A 26,900-nucleotide genomic window follows, 5' to 3' on the forward strand; every position below is an offset into this window, starting at 1 on the left:
TAGGAAAAGTGATGGTACCTTCAAAGTTAGTTCCATGCATCATGTCACAAGAAAGAGACAACTCTGATTATTTCTAGTGTTTTTGAAACTTGCTCATCAACAAACATTAGAGCACAGGGATGTGTTCATTTTGTTTTATCTTTCGCATATAACATCGCATTTCAGTCAAAGTTTTGTTCGATAGACTAAATCCTAGGAACTGCGGATTCTACTTTTGTTTGTAAACCTAAAATAAAGAACATTTCTACGCAGAGCAAAGGCACGAATGCGGTCAAAACCCCTTGCATAAATATAAAAATCTATTTCATCATCAAAACATCATACATTCACAACATCTTTATTCTTTACAGTATTTACTTCATAAATAATAGATATTTACAATTTCGTTGGCATGAAAATAAGTAATATTTGCACATAATCATGGGGAACGTCACATAAAATGGAGGGAAAGTATCGTTACGTGATCATGATCACATGATGTTCTCATAAAGAGTCAGTGAAGACGACGTTGGGCTTCATACCCAGACCGCGTGTTATACCCAATCCGTGTACATCCTATCGCCGTCTGCCGATACTCCCGCTGATCGATCTCCTCCGCATTTCTCGAGGACAGCCTCGACCTCGTCAGGCGAGTAACGAACTGGTTTCATTTCGCTGCTCGCGGCCGACGAACCCGAGTACGTGTCTGCGCTATCCTCGCTCGAAATATGACTGTCACCACTAGAGTTCCTACTGTTATTACTCCTACTATTCTGTATGCCATTCAGTTGGCCGCCGTTCGGGGTGCTACCGTTTGGTGTGGTACCGTTCATACTGTTTCTATGCAATGGGTTTACACCGTTTATATGTCCTCTGTTGAGGTCGTTACGATATCTGACGTCGCCGTTTCTATCGACGTCGTTGTTATTTTTGTATTTGTCTGGAGAATGCTTTGTAACGACAAGGCTAGGAGCATCTTGCGAACTTCTTCTTTCGAAGGGATGTTCTCTGATCGGAGTTAATGGCATTGCGTTCCCATTTCGTTCGTCTTCTACAATGACTGCAGGGTTATTACCATAGTAACCGTTGAGGTCTCTCGTTGCAGGCGGTTGCTGCCCCAGTCCAGCGGTGGTCGAACCGTTGGGGATAGGTTTGGGCTTCGGGGTAACCTTAGAGACGTTACCGAAGGCGATGGCAGGGTTGGGTGGTTTGGGGCTTGTTGCTGGAGGACGGTCCGCGTTGGAGTGATAGCTGCGGTAGCTACCGCCTGATGACCGGTTATCGTCGTGCTTGGAGAAATGAACAGTCTTTGACTTGCTGATAGATGCTGGGTTGGGCATCCAGCACTCGTCTGAGTGACCTAGGGTCAAACATTCAGGTGTACAGTGAGGGCTGGCCATGTAGCTATGACGGTGGCCTCCGGACGGAGCTACAACAAGAAGACACAAGGAAGGGGGAAAAAAAAGATTAATAAGAAGCTTCATTAACAACACTAAATTAATCTAAGATTTTTAAGCAAACCATAATGACAATTCTTGAGAAAGAAAAGTACATTAAGAAATATGACAGATCATATTTATGGTTTACACTTTATGGTTGGATAAATCATAAACATAAAGCACCCTGCAATTGCAAGTCACATTGTCTGTTAGTACAGCCGACAAGTCGAGAGGCATACAGGTTTTCAGGCCATAGGATTACTGTAGTATTCATTTTGTTTTACGAACTCTTTGCCAATGCAAGCAAAAAACAGATCGAGTCCCACTAAAAAATGCGAATTTTACAAGACCTAAGCGTGTAGTTTTTTCCATTGCTAATTTATGGCTATAATATTGATAGGTCTATGCTGTGTATCAACATCAAATCACTTACTTAAATGTGAATTGTACGAGAGATTTCAATTCCTTACTTTGGCTTTCGTTGATATCTCCTGCAACATTAAAACATGCAACCTTTCGAATCTTAAGAGGCTTATGCATCAAGTTCTTACTTTGGGTATTGTTGATATTTTGTGCTGCCAGTGCTGCGATACGCGGGTAAGAAGCTGATCGCCTTGAGCTACCATCAGCTGAAGATAGATTGGTTCTATAACCACTTTCCCGCTCAATCTCTGGCTCTCCACCATGTCCACTGTCGTAGCTACTCCCGCTTCCACCTTCCGAGTTACGATCCTCGCTGTCTCGACGCAGCTTACGAAGGAGACGCTGGACCTACCAATGAAATCAGATGAAAATAATCAGAGACGATTAAAGCTGTAAAATGGTGGAACGAAGAAGAAAAAACACACAATATTCACAATGGACATACATGTATAATGATAATTATCTTTTACTCATGTTCAAAGGGAGGCGCGATGGCTCAGTGGTAGAGCAGTGGTCTCGTAACCGAAAGGTCCTAGATTCGAAATCAAGTCGATGCATTAATCCTCATTACCAAGTCCCTCGAAGAGGACTTAAAACTGTCTGTCCGCTGGTTGCTTACTTACAGGCGTACTAATGGGAATGTGGTAAATGAGAATGTGTTCTTTTTGCAAAAATATGTTGGCACATTATATCAGGATTTTATGAATGTCCGATATCACGCATGTTGTCTGCGAATGTGGGGGGGGGGGGGGCAGTAAGCATGGTAAGTGTAAGATGTAAAGTGCCAAAGGCGAGGATCCTTACATGCGTTTATTAGCAAAGACAAAAGACACAATATTAATTACGTATATAGGTTTCCCATGACTTTTTGACACATACCCAATTCATAATGAAATACTTGTAATAACTATTTCTTTTGTTAGTCTCGAATTGAAAGTTAAACCACGATTTGACCACGCGCCTGTAATTTACATAGTTGAGATGCCAGGTTAAAGGTGACACGAGCTTGGGTCGGAAATCAATCGATTTCCTTTTGTACATCTCCAACTTCTGGAAGAATCTTACGTGGAGGATGGAACAAAGACGATAAAATCGCTATCACACATGCTCCATCGGATCATCTTTTGTTTCGTTACTTCTTCCACTTCTGCCTTACATCAAAAGTTCTCTTTATGACTTAAGTTTTCTTTAAGAATCCGACGCTTGTTCTCGATGCAACCTGTGTATTGTTCGAATCTTGTACCACAAGTATGCCTGAATACAAGGACAGGAAAGGCTATTTGTTTGTATCGATTTATGCATCGACAGTCGCGTCCATCTTTAATTCAAATTGTGTTCTACTTTGTAACAAATTGGACTGTATGTTTTTAAATATTTGGGCCATCTGCTTTACAGATGAATGGAGTAACTGTCTGCTTTGTTAAGGTATGACAGGTGTTTTTAAGAAGGGCGGTATTGGTTGTTGATCTTAATGCAAACATCGATTCCTTTACACTATAGACTTCAGTTGTATAAATCATTTAGATATGAATAAGAAATGGTTTAATATACAGAGTAATAATCGTCGTAAAGGGCCTATCTATAATGAAAATGTAACTTTGTATACTGCAACGAAGTTCAAAAGCAATAAAGACATGACTGAATATGAAGAGAAAACTTGCAATCATTGTAATAGTTTGAGAGTATAATAGTTTTTAGTATAACATTGCTTGTGCATTATACTCCAAATTGTGCAATAATCATAATGAGTATACCACAATCTACAGAAACATTTTAGAGTATATATATTTTGTGAGTATATGCTATACAGAACAAACTATAATAGTTTATAAGTAAGGGGTGTTTGTCGTGTGTTAGACTCACCTACACCACTACTCTGCCTTTCTAACCATTTTCTTCCTTCTCCATCTCTCCATCTCCTCAATCACAATCCATATCATTTTATCGAAACAACAATGGCTATTTCAACTTATGGAACATGAACCTACATAATATCCACAACTGAAACTCATTTATCTTACCAAACAGTGAATTTGAAACTTAACTCTCCACTTCATGAATGTCTGTCACTTTTCATTTGTATCATAACATGTGTACAAGTCATGCAGACTGAACAAACAGGTAGATGAAATCCTTTTTTTGTTCAGTGATTCATAGAATTTCATATTTTTCAACCCCGTGTTTAGAATTCATTTGTAAGTCGTACGTGGTTTTCAGCAAGTTTCTGAACCACCTTTCTTTTGCAGAGAAAATGATGTAAGTACGCTATAATCTCTGACGTTTTGGGGCCACCGTACCGGAGGGTGATGCATTATGCTTTTAACAGCGAACCATTCAAAGTTGAGAGGTCTGTACATGCCTACTGAATGACGGGAAAAGAAAGTAAGATGGACATGGAAATTGTAGTGAATGGCTTTGTCGGGTATCAAACCTTACTGGTGAGAGCATGCCTGATGAGTATCTGGGGCCTAATTTGCATTAATGCCGAGATATTCGGTTGGAAATGGTCAAAACTACCCGAGGGTTGTATGGAGTGAACATGACAAAACCCTGAGATACCTATCACTCCGCAGACTCGAGCAAAGATTACAAAATCCGCATCTCAATTGCTGATCAATGAAGAATATCTATAAATGTGAAGGGCTTGCAATGTTGTGTATTCACTTTTCTTCGATTTTGAGAATTCTTATGGATGATTGACGGACAAAAGAAATGTTTTATTACATTGAACTGATTTTGTTAATACAAAAATAAATATATATCTGTTTGACCATTTCCAAGTAAAAGAGGGTTTTACAGTTAATTCATTTGAATGAAGAAGGAACAAAGTATTGGAAAAAAACTAACGTGAGCCTAATCCTTAATCCTTGTTTTTGAACGCACACCTAAAATAGCTCAACAATGATATACATTTTTCTGCAAAGATTCTCTCCTTTGGTTATTTTGGATTGACCATTAAATATGTTTTTAAAATATCATATTCATTATCGTTCTAAAGGTTATCAGTTATTATAACATATTGTTAAACCATCGTTTTGACCAGAACGAACGCGATGAAGATAAAAAGGTTACTGTTGTATTTACTGATTGCCGAATGGTTCGAGTTTTCTCTTTTAACATTTCAATTGCTTCCCACTCGTCACTCGAGTATCGGCAGAGTAGACAGTAAACATCAATCTCGAAATTCTTTTGGAACAATTTAACCATTAAAAGGTGCGGGGTCTATTCGTATTAATTGCACGTTTTAGCTGGAGTGTTTGTACAAGACCAATTCTCTTCTCCAAACTTTCCCCGTCCTCATCATCCATTCCTCTCTTTATCTCGCCATCTTCCTTCTCTAACTAAGAAGAAACTGTTTGAGGTTCGGATTGTCTCCCTGTATATGTTTGACTGTAACTGACGGAACTCTCAGTGTGTTTAGCCCGCCGTGTTGGGGTTTTAAAGAAGTTCAATTGACGCAGGACAATAGAAAGACAATTTTGTTTTGTTTGCATGTTAACTGTAGCGATTGTGTGATAAATGAATGCACAAACAGAGAGCGTGAGGTTCTTAAGCAACGCGGAGTCTCGATTACACGCTTTTGATGATACTTTCCTTTAATATCAACTGATTTAGACCGATTGAGAATGGCAAATTGACTTATTTTAAGGTTAAAAAATTCGTAATTTGGGGATGATTGATTCAGGTGTTACATAGACAGGTGTGGATTTGATTATCAATTACCTGTTATAAATCTCATGAACTCGAAAACAGTGTAGAAGTGTAGATAACGTCATAAAAATAAGGACTACAATGTTCTGAATGAGATGTAAGGTGACGAGACAAGATCTACCAAATATTTAAAGCATGCTAAATATAAAACATGTATACTTGTTCAGTCGGGCTATTTTGGTGTTGGTTTTTTTTCTGAGGATACAGATAACTGGTATCACGGTACCTCTAAAATTCATTAAGATTTGAAAAAAAACTTTGTAAAATTATGACAATGTCGTATGACTATAAATTTATGTTAAATAATTTGAAACACCTTCCAAACATACACCTCTTTTTTCTTCATCTCCTTATGTTTCGTTAGTTACAATGCACAGAGAAATAGATAGTTTGGACGTTCATTCAGAAATTCACACAGTGACCAAAATTAATAGGTCGACAATCATTTCAGATATAAAACGAACAAGAGGTATAATTAGCTACACGCCAAAGAATATTATCACAATGCGGAATATATGATTTAATTATAGGGTACATTGCCTCTCCACTGCCTTACCTAACGAAGCAAAACTACACGCGACACAAAACGGATATTAATCAATAAATCACATTTTCGACCTTTTATTACAATCGTCCAAAAGTGTTGTTTATTAGATGTTCAAGGCCCTTCCAATTGACACGCGTGGGCCACTCACTACAATATTCTTCTTACTATCAAAAGCGCGCCAAACATGCGTTGTTTGGCGCGCTTTTGCCTAAATGGACACAAATTACAGAACGAACAAACCTTGGGTCGTGATAAACGGCAATTTGCTCTTGTTCATTTAGGCTAATTTTCTGACAAGGTTGAAAAAAATCCCCATCGTGTAAGTCCTGCTTCAAAGTAGACGTTAATCCCCAGGCACGACATTATTATTTTCAATATCAGACCATAAAGCTAAAGTGCACTGACTTAATTCTCAAAGATTATTTCCCATAGTGTATCCTGCTATCTCTCTTGTTAGCGAAATATAAAAGTGATTTTTATATGACATACTAATTTCATCTTTTAGTGAGGATAGTAGTTGCTAATTTGATTACCGGCGGCCTATAACGTGTCGTGAATGAGATATTTGCTCAAAATAAAATAGTGGAGGTGTAACGATGGCGTTGTCCTGGAACTTTATACTACACAGGGACAAATTCGAATGGCGGCAGCTCTATTAGAATTCTACTATGAACAACGCTCTATATTGTTCAATGATGTAAAAGGATGCAACGTAATTCATTCATGTTCCAGTATGCTGTTAAATCACTTTTGTTAAAGAAAAGACCCTAATTTATGCAGATTTATACATAGCCTAATCAGCACGATGCAGAGAAAATAATTAATACTTTCAATGGTGAGTGCGAATCACCCTGTGTGCATACAACAGGATGATTTCAAACATAATATATGGTTGTATGGTTGCAATTGTTTTCAAGCCACAGTTCAAATTCTATATTTAAAGTGGTGATCTTGCAGACAATCGAAAATTCAACCTGTTTTATTGCCCTTTCACTTCGAGATTGGCGGGAAATCAAATCCGAGAAACTAATCAGCTTTCAAGGCAGACCACTACAGTCAAAGTATGGCGCATAATAATTTACTGTGAAAATGCTTTATTATTGATCGCATAAAACAATAGTAGATAATAAACCACTGCCAGACCAACAGACGTTGTGGTTTTCGAATAATTGATCCAAAGGCAACATAGGATTAGGCTGTATCTTGACCAACGGCTGAATTTGACCATTACCGTCATCATGGACATGATCGATGTTTGTTAAAAAACCCGGCAAGAGTCATGATTTTTGTTTGTTAGTTCAAATTATCATTCGTTTATAATTTCACCACGGTAAAACTCACTTAAGCTCAAACGGCTGTTATTCTAAAAGTCTGTGGACAGAAATGACCTTAATTGTCAAGAAAATAGGCAATTTAAGATCAACTACATAATTTTTAAAAGTTTTATACTATATTTAAATTAAAAATGTTTTATTGGGCTGCATAATGATTTTGATTATCATTTTGAAGGTGACTATTTTACATTAGCATCTAAATGTGGGCGAAGAAGGGACGTATAACATTTCTGGCTTTAAATTTAAAGTCATATTGAATCATCAGAATCTAAGAAATCCCGATTCCACTGCTGTAAAATCGAATACTACATCGAAAAATGACGCATGCTAAAATGGCGCCATTGCTTTTTCTTTGTATATCTTTGTTTCCACACACCCATAGAATTCTACGTCACATAGTCATGCACCATCTCCACGCGAGTCATATATTGATTAGAACACCTCACAATGACACCCCCTATAACCATGGACCTACCACGAACCCCTCAATGTATCCGGACTATATTAAAGGATGTCAGTAGCGGGAGAAATTATTCTTGGAAATATACAAAGTTGAAAGCTTTGGGCCATTTAGATGGAAGATGAAACCCCTCCCATTACAGTCTCCAAAAAAGTAACATTTACTTGGTTACATCGACGTAAGCCCTAATTAAATGCATATCAGATTTCATCTGTTGTTATCCATGAACATATATTATTTTACAGAGGAAAAGAATTAAATATTCATAACACAAAAGTGTTTTGAAATCATATTACTTTTCATGTCTGTTTATGAATATATTAAAAAAAACATGATCTTTGGATAACCTAACGAGTGGGAACAGATCGAAAATGTATATTTTAAATTTACGAGATCCTACATTTCGCTTTAATAATTGCTCTTTGTAGGAAGGCCTTCCAATCCTCTCTGTACATCTGCTTGCATAGCTTAAAAACACTATTACAAAACGTGTGCCATATCGATATGTGATTACGTAATCTCTTCTCTAGTATTGATCACAATCGATCGCCTGCATCTAACAGCGCACCATCACTATTCTACAACTCGCATCTCGATGCACAGTTTCACCCCAACAGAACTACCGCCGCTTAGAGTAATTTGCATATATTGGTCCAACAAGGTCTTTTCGTTTGAAATCAATATTTTCCTCGTCCCCTTCGTTAAAAGTTGTTTGTTGTCCCGTTCTCTTTATCCCTGCCAAGTTTTAACAGATTGTAAAAGGGAATTAAGACTGCCTTGTGACATAAAGCAAAACAAAGAGATGTTGTTTTGTTCATGCCTATTTCAGAAGAAGAAGCGGATTGGTAGGATTTCTATTATTTTGTTCTGGGGTTTAGCATGGTTACCATTTAACGCGCGTGTGCCTGACACGCGACATTTGAATCTTAAAATCGACTTAATAGTGACTTTCCTTAGATTCCAATTTATCAATATTTAAAGAACAATTATACTAAAAACTTTTAAAATGTATTTAATGTTTAAAGAATACGTTATTGCTTGGGACATCTCCTTGCTTCTCTTTGCAATGATGAATAGAATATATATGATAACGTTTTATGAATGGTATTGAAGGGAGCGGCAACTTATGTCAAACTATATGACTCAATTATGGAATTGAAGATTTAAGATTTGTGCTATATTTTCCTCCTTTTGCCTTGCGGAACTTTTAAATATAAAAACTCATATTCATTCAGGCACAATGTTGAGGGATCTCGTAAATCAATGATTGGGTTGTATTTGCCGAGGGGTTAATTATATTAAGCGAAATGTACTTAACTTGACAATCCACTTAAAATGGGATTGGAGCCGAGTAGCCCTTTAGGGGTCACTTATCTTTTTCTGGATATTAACCTCAAAATATTTACTCGTCGAAAGCGATACAGGCTGTCTATTGCCAGGGATGTTCAATTTCTTTGATTAATACACTTGTAGCAATGCTATTATGTCAACCTAACATAAACACATCAACCATGCTTATCATATTTATTTCTATGTTATAGAAAGCTTGATCAAAACAAAGTAAAATATAAAATTGTGTGTAAAAAAAAAAAGGGACTCTCTTTGTCATCACCCATTGCCGCCATTGTGTTTCTAGCAATTTACTATTTTTTTTTAAAGCAGTATGTATGGAGATTGAGCATAACGAAGTAACAACAAAAACCCATGAGTTATATTTCAAGCAGTTATCAAGCAGAAGATGGAATAAGTGCTTTCCAAATTTTTTGAAAGAGTCTGTATAGTTGGAACTGGTTGAAACTGGATGGAACTGGGAAGGAGGGGAAATACTGTGTGTATCACATTTTTATCAATGGTTTATTTCAATCATTAAGAAATAAATATTGGATTGATAATTACCTCTGCGTCGGGGTCTGGTGTCCTTCTGGCTGATGTGATTGATGCAATGCTTTCTGAATGAAGATCAGAGTTACTACCAAACGTGGTCATCTGCCTGTTACCCAGCCTCAAGTCCACGTTAGCTACTCCCGTGATCCCTGGCGGCATCGTGCCAAGGTTCGTCGTCGATCCGGGGTTCGACGACCCCATCGAGTCCCTATCTCTATCCTGCTGAGCCCGCCACTTTCGTATGTTCTTCGACGGTATGTTGGATGAGCTCGATGCCGTCGATGTGAGTCCTGAATCTGTGTCTGATGTCTTGCCGCTGTTGTCAGCGGGTTTGGCTGCTTGTCGTGTCGCGAAGAGTTCTTCTCCTGAGGGTACGATGTACTTGCCTTGTTCACGGTTCTTTGTTCGGCATCGTGCAGCGACCAGGAGAAAGACAATGACGAGGATGACGGCGCAACCAGCTAGCGATATGATGACGATCATTGGCCAGTCGTTTAGTATGCCGCGACTACTGGCTGCATTGTTTCCTAAGTTTAGGTAATAGTCAATCGTGAGGTTAAACAAAGCGGTAAAGTTTGCAGGTGGAAGGGATCTCTTGAAACCTTCGTTAGAAATCACGACGCGAAGAACGGCTGTGGACGAAGCAGAAGGGTTGCCACCATCGGTAGCGCGTATAGTAATGTCATGCACGCCTTCCCACTTTGGCTCAAGATCTTGGGCTGTCACGACCTGTCCGTTGGCTTGAATACCGAATGCACCGTAAGCGTTCCCATGACTAATTGAATACGATACGGCAGCATTTTCATCTTTGTCTTCATCTTCACTCTCAACCGTCATAATGTGAAGACCGGGATCCGCAGAGACTGGAATGAATCGAATGTCATTGTTTGCCGATGGCACAGTGAATTCTGGACTATGGTCGTTCCCATCATTCACAGTCACGACCACTGTGGCAGTAGCCGTTTTGGGGGACAATCCGTCGTCGACTGCGCGTACTGTAAAGTGATAAAGCTCTTGAATCTCCCGATCAAGTTCAGCTGTTGAGTAGATCCTTCCGCTATCTTCATCAATCCTGAACACAGCATCAGTCAAGATACTGTACCTCAGTCGACCATTATCTCCTTCATCAGCATCTGTAGCTATGGCTCGACCGACGATAGTACCAATTGGTTTATTTTCATCTATTCTCATCTCGATTAAGTCCCCGCCAAACGTGGGGCCGTTGTCGTTCATATCCAGAACCCTAACTGTCAAAGGTACATCTGAACATCCCTGTGGTTGTCCACGGTCACAGGCCCTGATCATGAGGTCAATGGACTCCCCGTCTTCTCTATCAAGACTTACATTAGCAGTGAGGACTCCATTGAATGGATGGATCCCAAAGGAACCATCTTTATCATCTAGGAGGCTGTATACAACTTCGCCATTCTCTAACTCGTCTTTGTCGATAGCCTGTACGGTAGCCACGCGGTGACCCGGCTCGTTGTTTTCACTAATCGTAGCGTGATAAACGGACGACGAGAATATGGGAGAATTGTCGTTCTCGTCATCAACGAACACTGCAAACCGTCTCCGTGACGAGAGCACAGGGGATCCTCGATCTTCAGCGAGAATGGTGATGTTGTAAAAATCAATGTCTTCGCGATCCAATACGCCTGCTGTCTTGAGGAAATACTGGCCTTCTCTGAATGATTCTAAGTAAAAGTGTCCAAAGTCATCTTCTAATGTCAATATAGCTTGGCCATTGACTCCGGTATCCATATCAGTGACACGAACATACGCAACGTCTACATCTTCAGGGGAGTTTTCTGCAATGTGTTTGAATCTTCCGCCATCTCCGAGAGCTGATATGGTCAAGCGAGGCTTGTTGTCATTGACATCAATGAGGTTGACAGTCACGGTCGTGAAATCCGGAAGTGGATTTGGAACGTTATTTGTTGCACGGATGGATACCTGATGGGAACTTTCATCCTCGAAATCGAGATCACTCTTGACCGATAGCCAACCTGATTCCGAGTCAATCTCAAACAGCTCAATGATCTTGGCCGATACGCTACCGCCAAAGTCATAGATAATTTGGCCGTTCGTACCGGTGTCCGGGTCTGAAGCACGAACCTGGATGATATGCTGTCCAACACCAATGTTCTCAGCGACAGAGACCTGGTAGGAGGTCCTATCAAAAACAGGTGAATGGTCATCTGAATCGAGCACGGTCACGTTTAGTGTAGTGACCCCTGACAGGACAGGATCGCCACCGTCATCAGCATAGAGGGTCATCACGTAGTTGTCTTTGTTCTCCCGATCAAGACTCCCTATGACTTCCAACTGGATGATGATCAGACCTCCAGGGAACTCGTTCTGGACAAGCCCAAATGTTTCAGCGTATTCATCAGACAGGCGGTATCCCTGAATGGCATTCTCACCGATGTCTTCGTCGCTGGCCGTAGACAATGGGAACCTCGTCCCGGGAACGACGGATTCTGGGATTGACATGTTGGTGAGGTCATCGCGAAATTCCGGTGCGTGGTCATTGATGTCGTTGATGGTCACTTTGACAGTTATCACCTCCCTGGTTCCCAATTCGATGGCATTGACTTCGATCTCACAGAGAGCTGATGAGCCGGGACAAAGTTCCTCACGATCCAGGTCTAGGACTGTTGTAAGCTCTCCTGTAAATGGATATCAAAATGATGTAGTTTTAGGTTAGAAATTAAAAGCCTAAATTATGTTCCTTTGAATAATGGGTAGCGTGCCCTTTCATCTCAACTTCCCAAGATTGTAATAAATATACAATTTACATAGTAATGAATAAACAGGGATACTTTGTTGGAACCTATAAATAAATGTTTCATAATAGTTTTCTTTCGTTCTTTGATATTAAGTACATGAATGGTAACAGTCAATAAGTAGCCAGTGATGGCCATGTGGCAGATTTACAAATACACATTTAAGAACCTAACAAAGATTTGCAGACACAAGAATAAAAAGGAGATTCGAACAATAAAAGTGATAGATAATTGAATGTGATAAACAAGAAAAAGAGTAAATCATATGAAAAACAAATAAACAACAACATTACTGTTTGACATAATGACACAATGAAATAACGACATACCAGTTTGCGAGTCTAGCGAGACATATGCTGTCTCGTTGGGCACGCCTAACATGGAGAACTCGGTATTAGCATCTATAGTTATCGCGAGGTCGTCAGCTACGTTCCCGATGACGGTTCCGGGCCCGACCCCCTCGTCAATGTCGTAGAATATGTCCCTCGCTGAGACGACGGACATCCAAAGAAAGAACGTTTCGATCAAAAGAGGCGCGAGGATCCGTAGTGGCGTCATGTTGAAGTGTGAAGTTAGCAGACGACTTTCTCATGCAGGAGCACACTTAGCAATGCTTAAAACTGCATACAAGCAGACGACGGAAGACAGTATGATGTGATACGTTGTTCCAAAGTTCATAATATCGACCCTTTATTCCTCCTCCAGTTGTTCTTACGCTGTCAGAGGTTGACATCTGAAAGACAAAAAGAAAGGTTTACAAGTTAACTGCTTTATTCCCAGGTTTCACTTTCGAGTATTCCCTTGCTGCTGTGTTAAAACAATTGACTATCTGGAGAAGTTCTGCAGTCTCTCAAATCTAATCATACAGAGTATACATACCTATCAATTAACATCTAGCGCTCCCGATTCACCTACAAAATTAATGGTTCAATTCTGTTAAGCAGCGTGAAACGGAACAACAGAAGCACCACCAAAATAAGGATATCTGTCCATTATGACTCATTTATCAATGTTTTGCTTGAAGTAAATCAACAACAGTTTTCAGGAAGACATCTCTTAAAATGATGACCGAATACAAACAAGATGTTTAGTTTTCGATCCGATTAACCGATTAGAGGTTTTTAAAGAGTTGAGTCATCATAGGCGGGTTGTCCCGAGATCGAGACTTGGTCAGTATTTGATTCCATTCTTTCCACAATCCTTTACTTAGCAACCACGGAATGCATGTCCACTAATAAAGTAATCAGTTTCAAACAAGATAAGGAGATACTTGACCCTTTCAAACAAATAGCCTTCATCTCGAGTACAAAGAATGCCATTTGTTTACATACATGTCTGTTGTTCTTTCGGTCAGATTTAGTCAATAAGATATGGAAGTTAATGATATATGACGTTTTATTGACTTCTGTAATTTCCATAGTTTGTTTGAAACAAGCAACGTGTTTACTTTGTTACAGGGGTCAAGTGAGGTTGCGTCAAAGTTCATACATCAGATATTTGAAAGTGGCCGTCAAGAAATGTTATAAACTTGATTAATAAAACCATTATGTTGAATTCAACAATCAGTGTTAGAAGCTGAAATTAATTTAAAAACAAAAACAAACAAAAAATTGTTGAGATTAAAGGAGGACTGGGGGAGAGATAAAGCAGAGCGGGGTAGCCTAGAGAAAGAAAGAGATAAAGAAAGAAAGAAGGTGAGTGATAGAGCATGTAGTAGGTCCATGGATAGAGACAGAGAGAAAGGGAGGGGGATAGAGAGAGACAGAGAGAGACAGAGAGAGAGAGAGTGAGAAAGAGAAAGAGAAAGAGCAAGAGGGTGGAGAGAAAGAGTGAGAGAAAAAGAAAGAGAAAAGGGGAGTGATAGAGCGTGTAGTAGGTCCATGGATAGAGACAGAGAGAAAGGGAGAGAGAGAGAGACTTGTATTGTATTGTATTGTATTTATTTTCCGTCATTTAAAAAAAATACATCAACATAATTATATATATATATTTACAATCATAAAGACACACTTATAAAAAAAGAAAGACGGAGGGATGGCCCTACTCAGCGTTGTTAGCATAACAATGCTGGTTTACAGAGGGGTCCCTATAGAAATAGAAAACATGAAAATAGTTATTACAAAAGTAAGGAAAACTTACAGCAAAATAAGAACTTACAATAATAATTACAAATTCGAGTAAAACAAGAAACATGAGAGAAATATTTACGATATTTATACAAGAGAGAAAGCTAGACAAGTAAATTATTTATTTATTTAAAAAAAAAAAAAAAAAAAAAAAAAAAAAAAAAAAAAAAGATACAGCTACAAGAAGTCTGGAATACTATTGTTTAAATACTTTTTGAATGTTTGAACAGTTTGAAGTAATTTAGTGGTAGGAGGAAGAGTATTATATTGAATTGAGCTTCTGTATTGGGTAGTTCTGCGACAATATTCAGTTCTAGGTTTAGGGAGAACAAAGTTACCGGAATTGCGGAGGGAATAAATATGAGAAGGGGGTTGAAACATTTCATTCATACTGGGAGATAACATATTATGGACTGATTTATAGACAAATACATTAAGATTTTTCTTACGCCTGGATTCGAGAGATGACCATTTTAAAAGTGAATGAATTTGTGCGTTAGAAATGTGTTCATATGGATTAACTTTCATTATTATTCTGCCCGCGCGATTTTGGAGAGTTTGCAGTTTCTTAATATATTTTTTATCACATGAATCGATTAAAATGTCTGCATAGTCAAAAAGGGGTAAAATAATTGCTTTATATATCAAGTTCAAATTCGTCTCATTAATAAAATAACGTAGTCTAGCCAAATATTTTACTAGGTTTCCAACCCTCTTACATAATTTATCTATATGGACATCCCACTTAAGTTTGCTGTCGATAATAAACCCGAGATATTTTACACTGTCAGTCTGTTGTATTGCAATATTATTTATATATACATTTAATTTATTACATTTACTTAACATATGTCTAGAGCCTATGAGTAAGGATACAGTCTTATCAAAATTCAGTGTTAACTTATTATTGCACATCCATTTATAAATATATGACAAGTCATGATTTAGTTTATTTTGAACACTTTCCACATTAAAATCTGAAAAATAAAGAACAGTATCGTCAGCGTAAAGTTGAATGGAACAATAATGTGTATATTGAGTTAAATCGTTAACGAAAATAATGAAAAGCAAAGGCCCCAAAATGGAACCCTGCGGTACACCAAAAGAAATGGGTAAATGAGATGAAAGAGTTGAACCAAAATAAGTGGAAATAAACCTGTTATGTAAATAATCATTAAACCATGGCAAACATTCTTCAGCTATACTTCTGATATGAGAGCTAATGAGTTTAATCTCCATATGGTGGAGAGCAAGAGTGAGAGATATACAATCATAGAGAAAATGAAATAGAGAGAGGGATGGGGCAAATAAGAGATTGGAAAGGAAAGGGAGGGAGAGAGAGAGGGGGATATTTGAATATTCAATATACCTTATGATAAATAGCGGCACTAATCATCCTTGATTCTCTGTGATCTCATAGTGTATTACTTTTCTGCGTGATGAAGTAGAAAGTATACCAAGCATATAATATGCTATGGTCGGTGATCTGAGAATTATTGTATTATTTACAGATCGGATATTTTTATTTTAACACCAAACCTGAAATAGAGATGCAAAGAAACCTGGGAAACTGACAGGCGTCTCGGTCAGAATATCCAAATCACCATGACCAGATATCCAGACAAGAATGGGATCAGAACCAATCCGATTTCATGGTACGAATTCCTCTCGGCTTTGGAAGCAAAATGAAGAAACTTGTTGACTGTTTATTAAAGGCTTCCCGCCTACAGGTCTTTAACAATGCCAGATTCGAGAACAATAAAAGGTGTTAAGTAGGAGTTAAAGACCATTTCTTTACCGAGGGGGAAGCTGCGGTAATTACCAAACAAAGAAAGTGGGTAGAATGTGAGAAAAAAAGTATACTGCTGCGTTGAGAGACCAAGTTTATACGACGACGTCGCATGAAAATGCTCAAAATTCAAAACACGAACCTCCTCGGGGCAGATGATAGGTAATTTTCAACTACCAATTTGTCACTAGCTTTCTTTCTGAATTTGAAAGGCAAAGGTGGATCCTTAGGAACTCATCTTTTGGAATTCTAGGTCAAGCCAATTATTCCACAGGTATAGTAATGTTTAAGGTTCTTTTGAATTATGATCGAGTTAATGCAATTAGCCTTTACTTAATTCATTTATAAAGTAATATCGCGCAATCAACACGATGAGATCAAAACTGACGCCAATTTCTTTGTCACTCAACATTCAATCTCTCACATCTCGAAACGACTATCCTCTCTCGTTTTCCATCACAATAAATATCATTTTCGGGGCCCCCATTTAATGTAGCTGGCTCCATCAAATATTCATGCCCATGAGGGAGGGTGAAAAGCAACTCCAGTCAAATTCATCAACGGCGGTTGGTCTTTGCCGGAGAAAACCTTTTATCTAGCTTTTTTTCTTCATCAGTAGCAGATGCTACTTCCTATATGTCGATGAAGTAAGCTTGGCTTTTTGGGTTTTCTTTAAGTACGCAATGATTGCGTTCTCATTCAAAAAATAATACACAAAAGGCATTGCCTTATCTTATTGTTATTATGATTATGTGCTCTATTGTCATTTTAATGTGTATATGGTATAATTATGATATCACATCACATTCATCATCTCAAATAAGCATTATGATCATGTAAGTAATTAATTGAATTAACGACCATCAATCAAACAGACATAAATATCATTGTATTTATCAGAACATCACGCTCCAAACTTGAACCTTCGTGTATAATGGTACAGTACTACATCAGGTTAACAAACAGATTACTAATCCGTATTATAAAAATAACGACAAAGCTCACTTCCAATCCTTATTGATTTTGTTGTCCTGGGTTTTTAGGTCATTCTTTCATTTCATAACTCGGACAGAAATGTCAAAACATGCTACAGTTGAAAAACCATGACCAAAAATGAAATATCCAAATTGCAAGTGACACAACAACAATGCACCTTAAATTGCATATCCATATCATTCAGTGCATGTAGTCTCGGTACATACATGAAGGCAAAGTGAATTCAATATAGTATGCATTCTGATCATGCCTCAGTGATATAACAACCACGTCTCCTACTTAATTTCAAATGTCATTGACTAGTGCTATGCCCTTTTCTACGGACTGTCAAGGATTTATCAAGTTTTATTACCAAGTGCAAAGACAAATCTTCTCGAGGAATCCTGCTCGGCGTGTCGCCGTCAGCGCTATATCCAGGGGTAAAGAATTACCCTAACTGGGAGTCAATAAGGAGTTAAGCAGAGGAATAGTGGGCGGTAGAAGCAATATCATGATTAAAGTGGGGATAGATAAACCCAGAAGGAGTTACATGGGGGTGCCTAGCTGGCCATTTAGCATATACAGCACTTGCTGGTATGGATTCCAAAATATTTCCTCGAAGATTTTATAAGCCCTACACATTTCCAGCACCTCTCACCGGTGTCTATATTAATGTATCTGATAAATTCTGATCCCTAATTTCATTTATGTCCTGTGACATTTATAACTGTGAATGAATTCCACCCCTTTTTTGGTGCAACTCCTGACACCTCACTGTATACCCCTATTACATGTACAATATATCAGGGAATTGATCTTCATAAGATACAGAGGTAAACACTATATCCCGCTGCTCTCAGCCACCGTTTCATAGCCTGAGCTGCGGCGCTATGACCTGGTTCGATTTATTCAATTTTCGTTTAGAGTGGGAACTCATTGCTCTCACATGGTGGTCAATTATCTTCATAATTCTTCCACAAATGTACCTTTGTTGATCAAATATGCGGCCTAGGATGAATATTGCACTGGAAACATCCTGGTAACTTTCTTAGCTAAAGTGTCTTTTCCAAAACTTAGCAGTGTGCGTTCGAAATATAATTTTGAACTTCAAATCACTAACAAGTGTAAAACTATCGAATAGGTCCATTTCATGAAGAGAAGATTAATTTCTAAAGACAATTACATGTACATGTAAGAGATCTCAGCCTGTATGTTGACCGACTACCGAGAGTAAATTATTGTAGATAGACGAACAAAGCTACACAGCGAAGGATGGTTCGGTGATGCGGTACTGTGCTCATACCTCCTCTTCTCCTACCCCCCCCCCTTCAGAATTAAAAATTGGGAATTAAAGCAAAAAAGCACATTAAAACAATCAACACATCCGGTGAATAGGCGACTGAAATTTCGACACCATCATCCTTGGTTGCTATTATGCACAGTGCAGACAGACCAGACCTGTACTATGGCAATTAAGGGGTGAGGTTTGTATCCCCATATAGCGTAATCCATGTATAGTACCTTTTATTTGATTAGTATTGAACGCACTTAATTAGTACACTTCTACTGACATCAATACGTAATATGCAGAGTCATGAATACGCATTCGCAATCAACAAACGCAATGGCCCGTTACGCATTGACAATGGGCATAATTCAAAATGTATAGAGATAAACTATACACTATAAACATGATAATGAAAATCAGAGAAGTATCATTGTTTTTTTAATATCACACGAAACAAAAGGTGATGCTCCTATTTCACTTTCTTATGGAAAATTCATTGTCTACAAGAAGGTTTCATAAGCGTTCACTCATTTGCATGCATAATGTCGAAAAACATTAGATATTATGCTCTTCGGGAATGAAGTTTTGAACAAAATAACAACGAGTGATAATATTCACTTATAAACTATATAAAAGAAATGGAATAGAAGGAGAACTATAGGCCTATAAAAGACCTGAGTGAAAGACCATGATAGCAAGCGTTTCCTGCTCATGCCCTGGGTATTATATATCGCGCCCTTATTGCCTTCGTGATAGTAATATCAGTTATAGAGAAGACAAGGCCAAAGTACTTTCTATGCCCTCCACCAAGTCATACGGAACATGGTATTTTATTAGAACATTTTATTTGCCAACTCATTTCATTCTTTCTCTGGTCCCCGGTGCTCAGAAGACCGCCACAATTAGGCTATTCCGCCCAGGAGTTTCGGCTTATTGGATGTTTGTGATGAGAATGACGCGTTGCATTGATCAGCAATTTAAAACTCACCATTGGTAAACAGTGATCAAACATGTTAAAATGTTGTGCAAAGCGATAAAATGGAAATTACAAGATGGGGACAGATTCATCTAGTATTCTCTCTTCGCAACGGAATAATCTACAATCTCGCGAAGACGGTAAAGAAAAGCCAAACATTTGAAGGTTTTCATTTAAACACCTCCCGGGTGGTGAAGCCTGCATGGTGTGATTATGAAAAACAGTTTCTTAAAAGTGATTCGAATTCTATTTATCACTTATCGTACACAAAGGTGACTCTTCTTTGATGCCATTCACACAATACTTGTAGTGCGATAAGTAAATGTTTCATAAAGGATGTGTGATTGAGGTAAAAAGGAAAACACTTATTGTCCGGCAAAATCAATGTTTGGGTGAGGGGAATTCAAAGCTTTCTTGACCTAAACATGTTTTGTAGTCCATAATGGTAATCAGATAGTGAGCGGTTGGCGAAGGATTATTACAAAATTACTAAATTGCAATACCTAGTGGCTCTATATTTGGTTGTCCATGCTGACAAAGAGTTAAAAATCCCTTTTAGGGTTTATAAGTGGGTATTTATCAAAATATCTTACAGTTAATCAGGCTCATGATTGCGCCCATTGCTTGAGCATAAAAGAGAGGCAAACCACAAATTTTTATTCGGTTATTCCGCAGACAAGGGGCTAACGCGGGCAGCCCAAGTCGGCCGAGGGGTGTTTTGAATTGATTTTCCTACCAGATACGTAACAAAATACGGCTTTAATGAAACGGGGGAAGCCGAATCCATTCTGTAATATCATAGGGTTGTATAGCCCCTCTCACTCTCTATTACTACCATGTACTATGGCATGATATGCTTTCAATATACCCAGCCACTAAGGCAAGGTCAAAGTCTTCTACTGACACACTAAGATAATGAGTTAGAATTTGAACCTTAAAACTGACCCAATAGCCATGGCAGTCCCCTTTTAGGTGCAATCTTGGAGCATTTCTGACACTTTTGTGCAATATACAGTAAACTTTTACATTGCAACCGAAGTTCGAAAATGTTTAATATCGCGCACCTTAATGGTCTAAGAGATATTCGAATCTACCCTGTTGGGTCTGGTGTTGCCCTAACTGTTGTTGTAATCTGAAAATTACAACTTTGCCACTACATTGACATGCTATCCAGTTTTCCCAAAGTTAAATGGCGAAATAAGATGTTTTACATCTGCCTCTGCAAAGAAAAGCAGTCGCACATGTCTCTAGGACTGCTATTCAAAATGAAACATTTTTCCAAAACTTATGATAAATTTGAATTTAGCTTCATTTTAATCACTGATTGATCGTGATTAAAAGTACTGTGAAAGATAAAAAGAAATCTAAATTAAAAGAGAGCTGTGCTCAAGTCACATCTTTAAAATATGAAAGAGAAAGAATATACATGATCCCTGAAATCCATGCGTGACTACAACTTACGAAACTTACCCTCCAGCCAACATCAACAACAATTTCCAGGCCTACGATTTCTTTGATAAAATATGAAATGATGAAAATGAAAAATTGTTTTCTAGCACATGAACTTGATGGATCACAGAAATACTATGTCAAGATATCTTAAAATGGAGACTTAGAAAAACAGAAACAACACGACTTTGAAATACATCTACACTTTAGTACGCCCATTTTCTGTAGAGTCCATGATTGTACCCTTATTTTTTTTGTTTTTTTTGTTCGCTTTTTCTCTAGATTTTCCCATTTTATTTGTCCGTTTGGGAAGATTAAACGTATCATGGCAATTGTTGTTCGTCAATTTATCCCTTCTAAAGTTTCAGCGTCGATTTTGACACATGTTGGCATGTCTTCTCCGACTCGGTTGTATCGCGTTTCTTCGCAATAGTCCCACCTCATTGAAATTAAGTTTTGACAGTCGAGAACTTGACCGATTGATTGAATGATTGATCATGCATGCAGCTTGGTGACAATACGACATACCACGTCACGGATAATAGAATATTACTCTCACGACAGCCAGAGAAAAGAAAGGCAAAAAGGATGGAAACCCTAGCCAAGAAACTTAGCTTGAAACTGATATTGGGTTGCGCTCTGACTTTGACTTCGAGTTCACCAAGGGTTAAGAAGTATGAACTTTTTATCCTTTCCTCTTTTGGAGGTGGGGGTAAATATCTTTGGGTTAGGAGTAATAAGATTATTTCATTCCAGCAAGAAAAGGGGGCGTCTGGTCTACCTCTCTGGTCCGACAAGATATTTTAAGTATGATTTTTTTTTTTTTGGTCTGTAAGTCACGAAGAGAAGGATAATATTTCGTCGAAGATTATTGTGTACCAGATGTTGACAATGGAATTGATATGTAACTGAGAAGTTTAAATCCTTACGACACTCGTCTAGCCAATTATAGCTAGTCCAATAATTTTCGAGGGGTGGGGGAGGGGGGTTGGTGGTGGCCCCCTAGAGAGCATCATACCATGCCAATTTTCGCTTGTTTTGCTGATGAATTCAATTGAAGAGCTGATGAGTTAAATTTCTCTAATATGACCCATGTGGGGGACTAACTGTTATGGAATCATTGAAAATACATTAAATATATTTTAAATAAGGATGTGTTAAGTGATGTTTCAGTGTATCCGAAGTCTATATATTGTAGGATACCAACTAGAACTAGCTACAAACATGAAGAGACTTTTAATTTATACAAGTGAACACAAGTGTGACAAAGGACATCGATACGACTGCAATTGCTGCAGTGAGAAACTTTCGTGTAGTTAATGAAGTTAAGAAGAGGATGAGAGAGATAGAGAGAAAGAGAGGGAGAGAGGGAGAGAGAGGGATAGAGAGGGAGAGAGAAAAAGAGAGAAAGAGAGAAAGAGAGAGAGAGGAAGAGAGAGAGAGAGGCAGAGAGAGAGAGAGAGAGAGAGAGAGGGAGAGAGAGAAAGAGAAAGCGAAGAAGATAAGTGCAAACAAGACAAGAGGAACTGTGGTCCATCTCCCATGCATCCATTGAAGATTGGTGTAAACCATTATTACCATTTTTCGGATTTTAATGAATAAAAGAACATGTTTACTTTCTCACAGTAATGAGCTGCTCATTAATTATATCCAAAGAGATAAATAACTGGGAAAGTGAGTACTTTGCGGCACCTGTTCCTTAAACATTAATCCCCGTTTTAAAAGTTAGGACATGGTACATAATGATCAAGACAAAGGTATTACTGATGGAACTTCATTAACACTCAGATGGTACGCCATGTAACTACAACAGCTCCCGCTAAGCTACATAATACTTAAATCCGTATTGACAAGTAGAAGTATCGATTTTGAGTCTGAAAGCCTCTACAGGAGCTTACAAACCGCAATGGATGATGATGCTAAAGGGAGAGACAAAAACGAACAAAAGCGCCGTGGATGTTGTCCAACCAACCCGTGCGCGCTCCATGTGTGTCCGCCGTAGGCCGCACGGCGTGGTTCGATTTACAAGAAAAACATGGCATTCTGTTACCTTTCAAATTTCATTCACTTTTACACCTTTATAGGAAATTCTACCAGAGAAAAGGTGGATGACTTGTCAGACAAGAATTTGAAGAAATACTTCATCTTTTTTAGACTGAACGAAAAATGGAGTTCAAGTTGTTTTAAAACACACGTCGCGCAAAAATTGACATACGTCTGAACTAAGTCTTTGAGGCAGTCGAGGCGAGATGTTTGTGACGTGCGAAGGACTAAGCTTTGAAAACAGGCGCAAATCTACCCCTCTAACCAGTTCCTATCCGGTCACTGAAAGTAACAACATTTAAAGATTTCCACACCTCTTAAGTCAAAACGTGGAAGAACAACAAAATGAAAATCCAGCAAAACACATTAACCATTTCATGCACGATTTAATAAACGAGAAGACCCGCACATGCTCGGTAGAGAGATCTAATGACTGCCATATATCGGAGTCATTTTCAACGATAAGGCCGTATAAACATCACAAATCATTCTTGCAGAGCGAGAGATAAGTGCAGATGATCCTCTCAATTCGTAACTATAAAAATGCTATCTCTCAAACGACAGTTGATAAACATTATCTGACGTATGGGGGTTATTACCGACAATTTATTGCCTTGAGAAGTACGCTGATTGGCATACAGCACCCGACTTTATATCTCTCTTTAAACATGTCAGATTCTATTAATGTACAGACATCGTTCTTCAAAACCACTCCGGTATTCTTTGAGTTGAAGTAATAGCCGGAAAACCATTAACTGATAATAGGTTTCAACCTTAATCTTATGGTTATTCGGACTGCAGTATTAACGCAGGGGAAATACATGATGACGTCGTGAGTCGATGATAAATACAAATATATTTAAGAAGTTCTTCGATTTAATAATTGGCCAATTTCTTCCATTGATAAAACCTCAAAATTAAAACGACCCACTATTAGAATCATTCACAACAGATGATTTTACTTCTGACATTCAATGGAAGTATTCCAATCAACTACATCCTTATGAAGCGCGGTACTTCTATAGCAAAGATCACTTTGTTGAAGTATTAATTGTACTACAGTGAGCTCAAGTCGGCGAAGCCTTAATGAAAACTTAAATATTGCTTTTTAAACTGATTAAAATTTAGATTCTTTTAGCGTGATGACAAACAGTATCCTAGAAAGAATAAAAAGAACAAATAATTGAAATAACATTCAACAAAAAAGCACGATATCCAAGATCACCCTTCTCTGTTGATGCACTAAACCATCAATTTTCAAACCTGCATTGGTGTTTTTATAATATGGGATTAAGAATGTTGAAAGAAACTGCTGGCACGACTGCCTGAGCGCCATTTTGTACACATACAGCTAGATTCATATTGGCATTTAAACCATGGAGAATGAGTGAATAGAAATGGTTTTAGAAATAGCAATATGGTTTACAAATGATCTGATTTTATTGTGATAGCTGGAAGCTATCATGTCATAATCCTCTACCGAGTTGACGCCTGTAGGTCAAGAATTTGTCAGAATCTACCGCTGAAATCTCATTCCATAAAAATGATTCCGCGCACTCTTCTCGACGAGCTTGATTAATCCTGGGCTTATTAATAATAACTGCATCTCGCTTGATCGCGAGAGGGGCACAACACTCGTGGGCAATAAGGATGAAACAATCTTTTGAAAGGGACTCTTTGGATTTCTAGATTGACTTGTAGAAGGATAGAGTGCAGGTGCTCGTGCTCCTACCCGCCGGCTAGCATCCAGGAATCCAGGGTTCAAATAATGAGAGAAAATGTCCAAATGATATCATGTTCATCAGTGTGCCTTCATACTCTGAATGCTTTTTCTTAGTTTCTTTTCCTCCTTGTCAGTCTGAAACTACAATTTACCATGTTTCATATAATTATAACCTACTTTGCTATTTTTCACTCCCCTCCACCGGTCCACACTCTCCCCCCCCCCTCTCTCTCTCTCTCTTTCTCTCTATCTATGCATACATTTATGAACAGATTACTATTGTATGTCTACGAGCTATATAGAAGCATACTTTTTACATCCTAATGGAGACACCCAGAAGGACGCAAATATGTCTGCCAGTGTGCGCGGCGCCACGGGTCACTTTGTTATATCTTACGTAGATCTGCCTTTCTGACAGATAACTATGGTGATCATGGAAAAGAAAAAAGGGTTACAGATCAAAATCAATATCATCGTCTTCATGAGCTATTGTAATTCACGTTTCATCACAATCATCATCATACCAGTTTGTTTCTAAGCTTTAATTTGTAATTAATCAACGTCGAGCATGCATTGGATATTAGCACGCAGCATCAACCTCATCAATGCCCTCTACCAATAATTAATATCTGAATCACGCTTTATCGGAGTTCCATTATTCATTGATAGTCATTGGTGTTATTTTGATTCCTACCCTTGGCATTTCGTAAAATGTAATCATTAATGTCTATAAAAAAAAGATTGCTAAGTATATAACACATCAATTTCGAGGTCCGCGAACAGTCACAATCGTCGCTAGACCGCAGGGTGATGAAATGTTACAAAAAAGAACAACATCAATGAAATCTGAGGAATAACATGGTCCAAATTTGTTCGCCAAAATTGAAACAACCACCCGACTCCTTAAAAACGTATAAAAATGAATTCAGATCCCCGCGTGGTTTCCAACTATTCGATACGGGACCCTGCTGTTCATCTCACCCGACGCACTCGGGGACCAACGCTGGGCATTCTACGGTCAGCGGGGAGTGGAGTACAGCGACTTTTAAGTGAAACTTTGTTATCACAAGGGACACCAGGGATGTAGGTAATTTTGTTCGTCTACAAACTGCTAATGACTAGGTAAATGGAAGGCTATTACCTGGTAATGAAAAGAAAAATGCACCTACAGAGAGAAATGCTGGGCAAACCCTGACATAAAGTTAAAGTTTGAAGGACAAGTCAGTCACCTTGATAATGGGGCTGTAACGTAGGTCCTCCCACCTCTCTGGTCATACCGAGAGGTATAAAAGGTGATGAGAAAATAAATATACACTGTACTAGAATAAAATTATATCAAAAGAGATGAAACTTACATCCAATGATGCTCGGAGATAAAAACGCATCCATCCACAAAATAAGATAGTTAGTGATATTCAGTGCGAAGAAAACAATCCATTTGTTTCACCGATCCGAGTTAACTCTTATTAATCCTTAAGATTTATTTCCATCTCGTAAGAGTAAAGATGATGTGGATGAGTTCAACTTATATTCCTAAAGGTAGATGATGATGCAGGTTACGGGATGAAGAGAGCAAGCACTTGGTTCAGGGTTTATATCAGACGATGGTCCTTGTGCTATTGATGCATGGATGGATCGCACTCATTCACCTCTCTCCTCGCTCCTTCTCTCTCTCTCTGTCCATACACCCACCCTCTCTTTCTCAATGAATAATGGACGAGTCCATTGTTCAAAACCAGGGTGCCGCGTGTGACTCATTCACCTTACCCGAGTGGACGGGACAAATTGTAAAAACTATTAAACGTCCTTAATCCTTCATTAATGGCGTTCTAAACAATTAACTCCAACCAAGTTCATTTCCACACCATCTATACAAAGAAAATCACACAAGCTTTGTCGGCTCGTCAAATCTTCTGTATTTTTACAGCTATCTTGAAAATCCTTTTTGTTGCCATTTGATGTCCCTCT

The 26,900-nt window shown here is 38.4% G+C and overlaps 1 protein-coding gene across 1 annotated transcript; it reads right to left on the bottom strand.

Annotated features, from left to right (window-relative positions):
• Positions 1 to 463: 463 nt before the first annotated feature.
• LOC582093 (protocadherin-11 X-linked) lies at positions 464 to 26,630 on the bottom strand. The gene is made up of 5 exons (XM_782064.4): positions 26,288 to 26,630; positions 12,893 to 13,296; positions 9,790 to 12,446; positions 1,970 to 2,189; positions 464 to 1,408 (listed from the first exon to the last, which is right to left on the bottom strand). The coding sequence occupies exons 2-5, from the start codon at positions 13,119 to 13,121 to the stop codon at positions 534 to 536; spliced, it is 3,981 nt and encodes a 1,326-aa protein (XP_787157.2). The 5' UTR covers positions 13,122 to 13,296; positions 26,288 to 26,630; the 3' UTR covers positions 464 to 533.
• Between the last annotated feature and the right edge of the window lie 270 nt (positions 26,631 to 26,900).

The sequence above is a fragment of the Strongylocentrotus purpuratus genome, unplaced genomic scaffold, assembly GCF_000002235.5.
Source record: "Strongylocentrotus purpuratus isolate Spur 01 unplaced genomic scaffold, Spur_5.0 spur5_scaffold_11, whole genome shotgun sequence".
In the NCBI taxonomy this organism is placed as follows: Eukaryota; Metazoa; Echinodermata; class Echinoidea; order Camarodonta; family Strongylocentrotidae; genus Strongylocentrotus; species Strongylocentrotus purpuratus.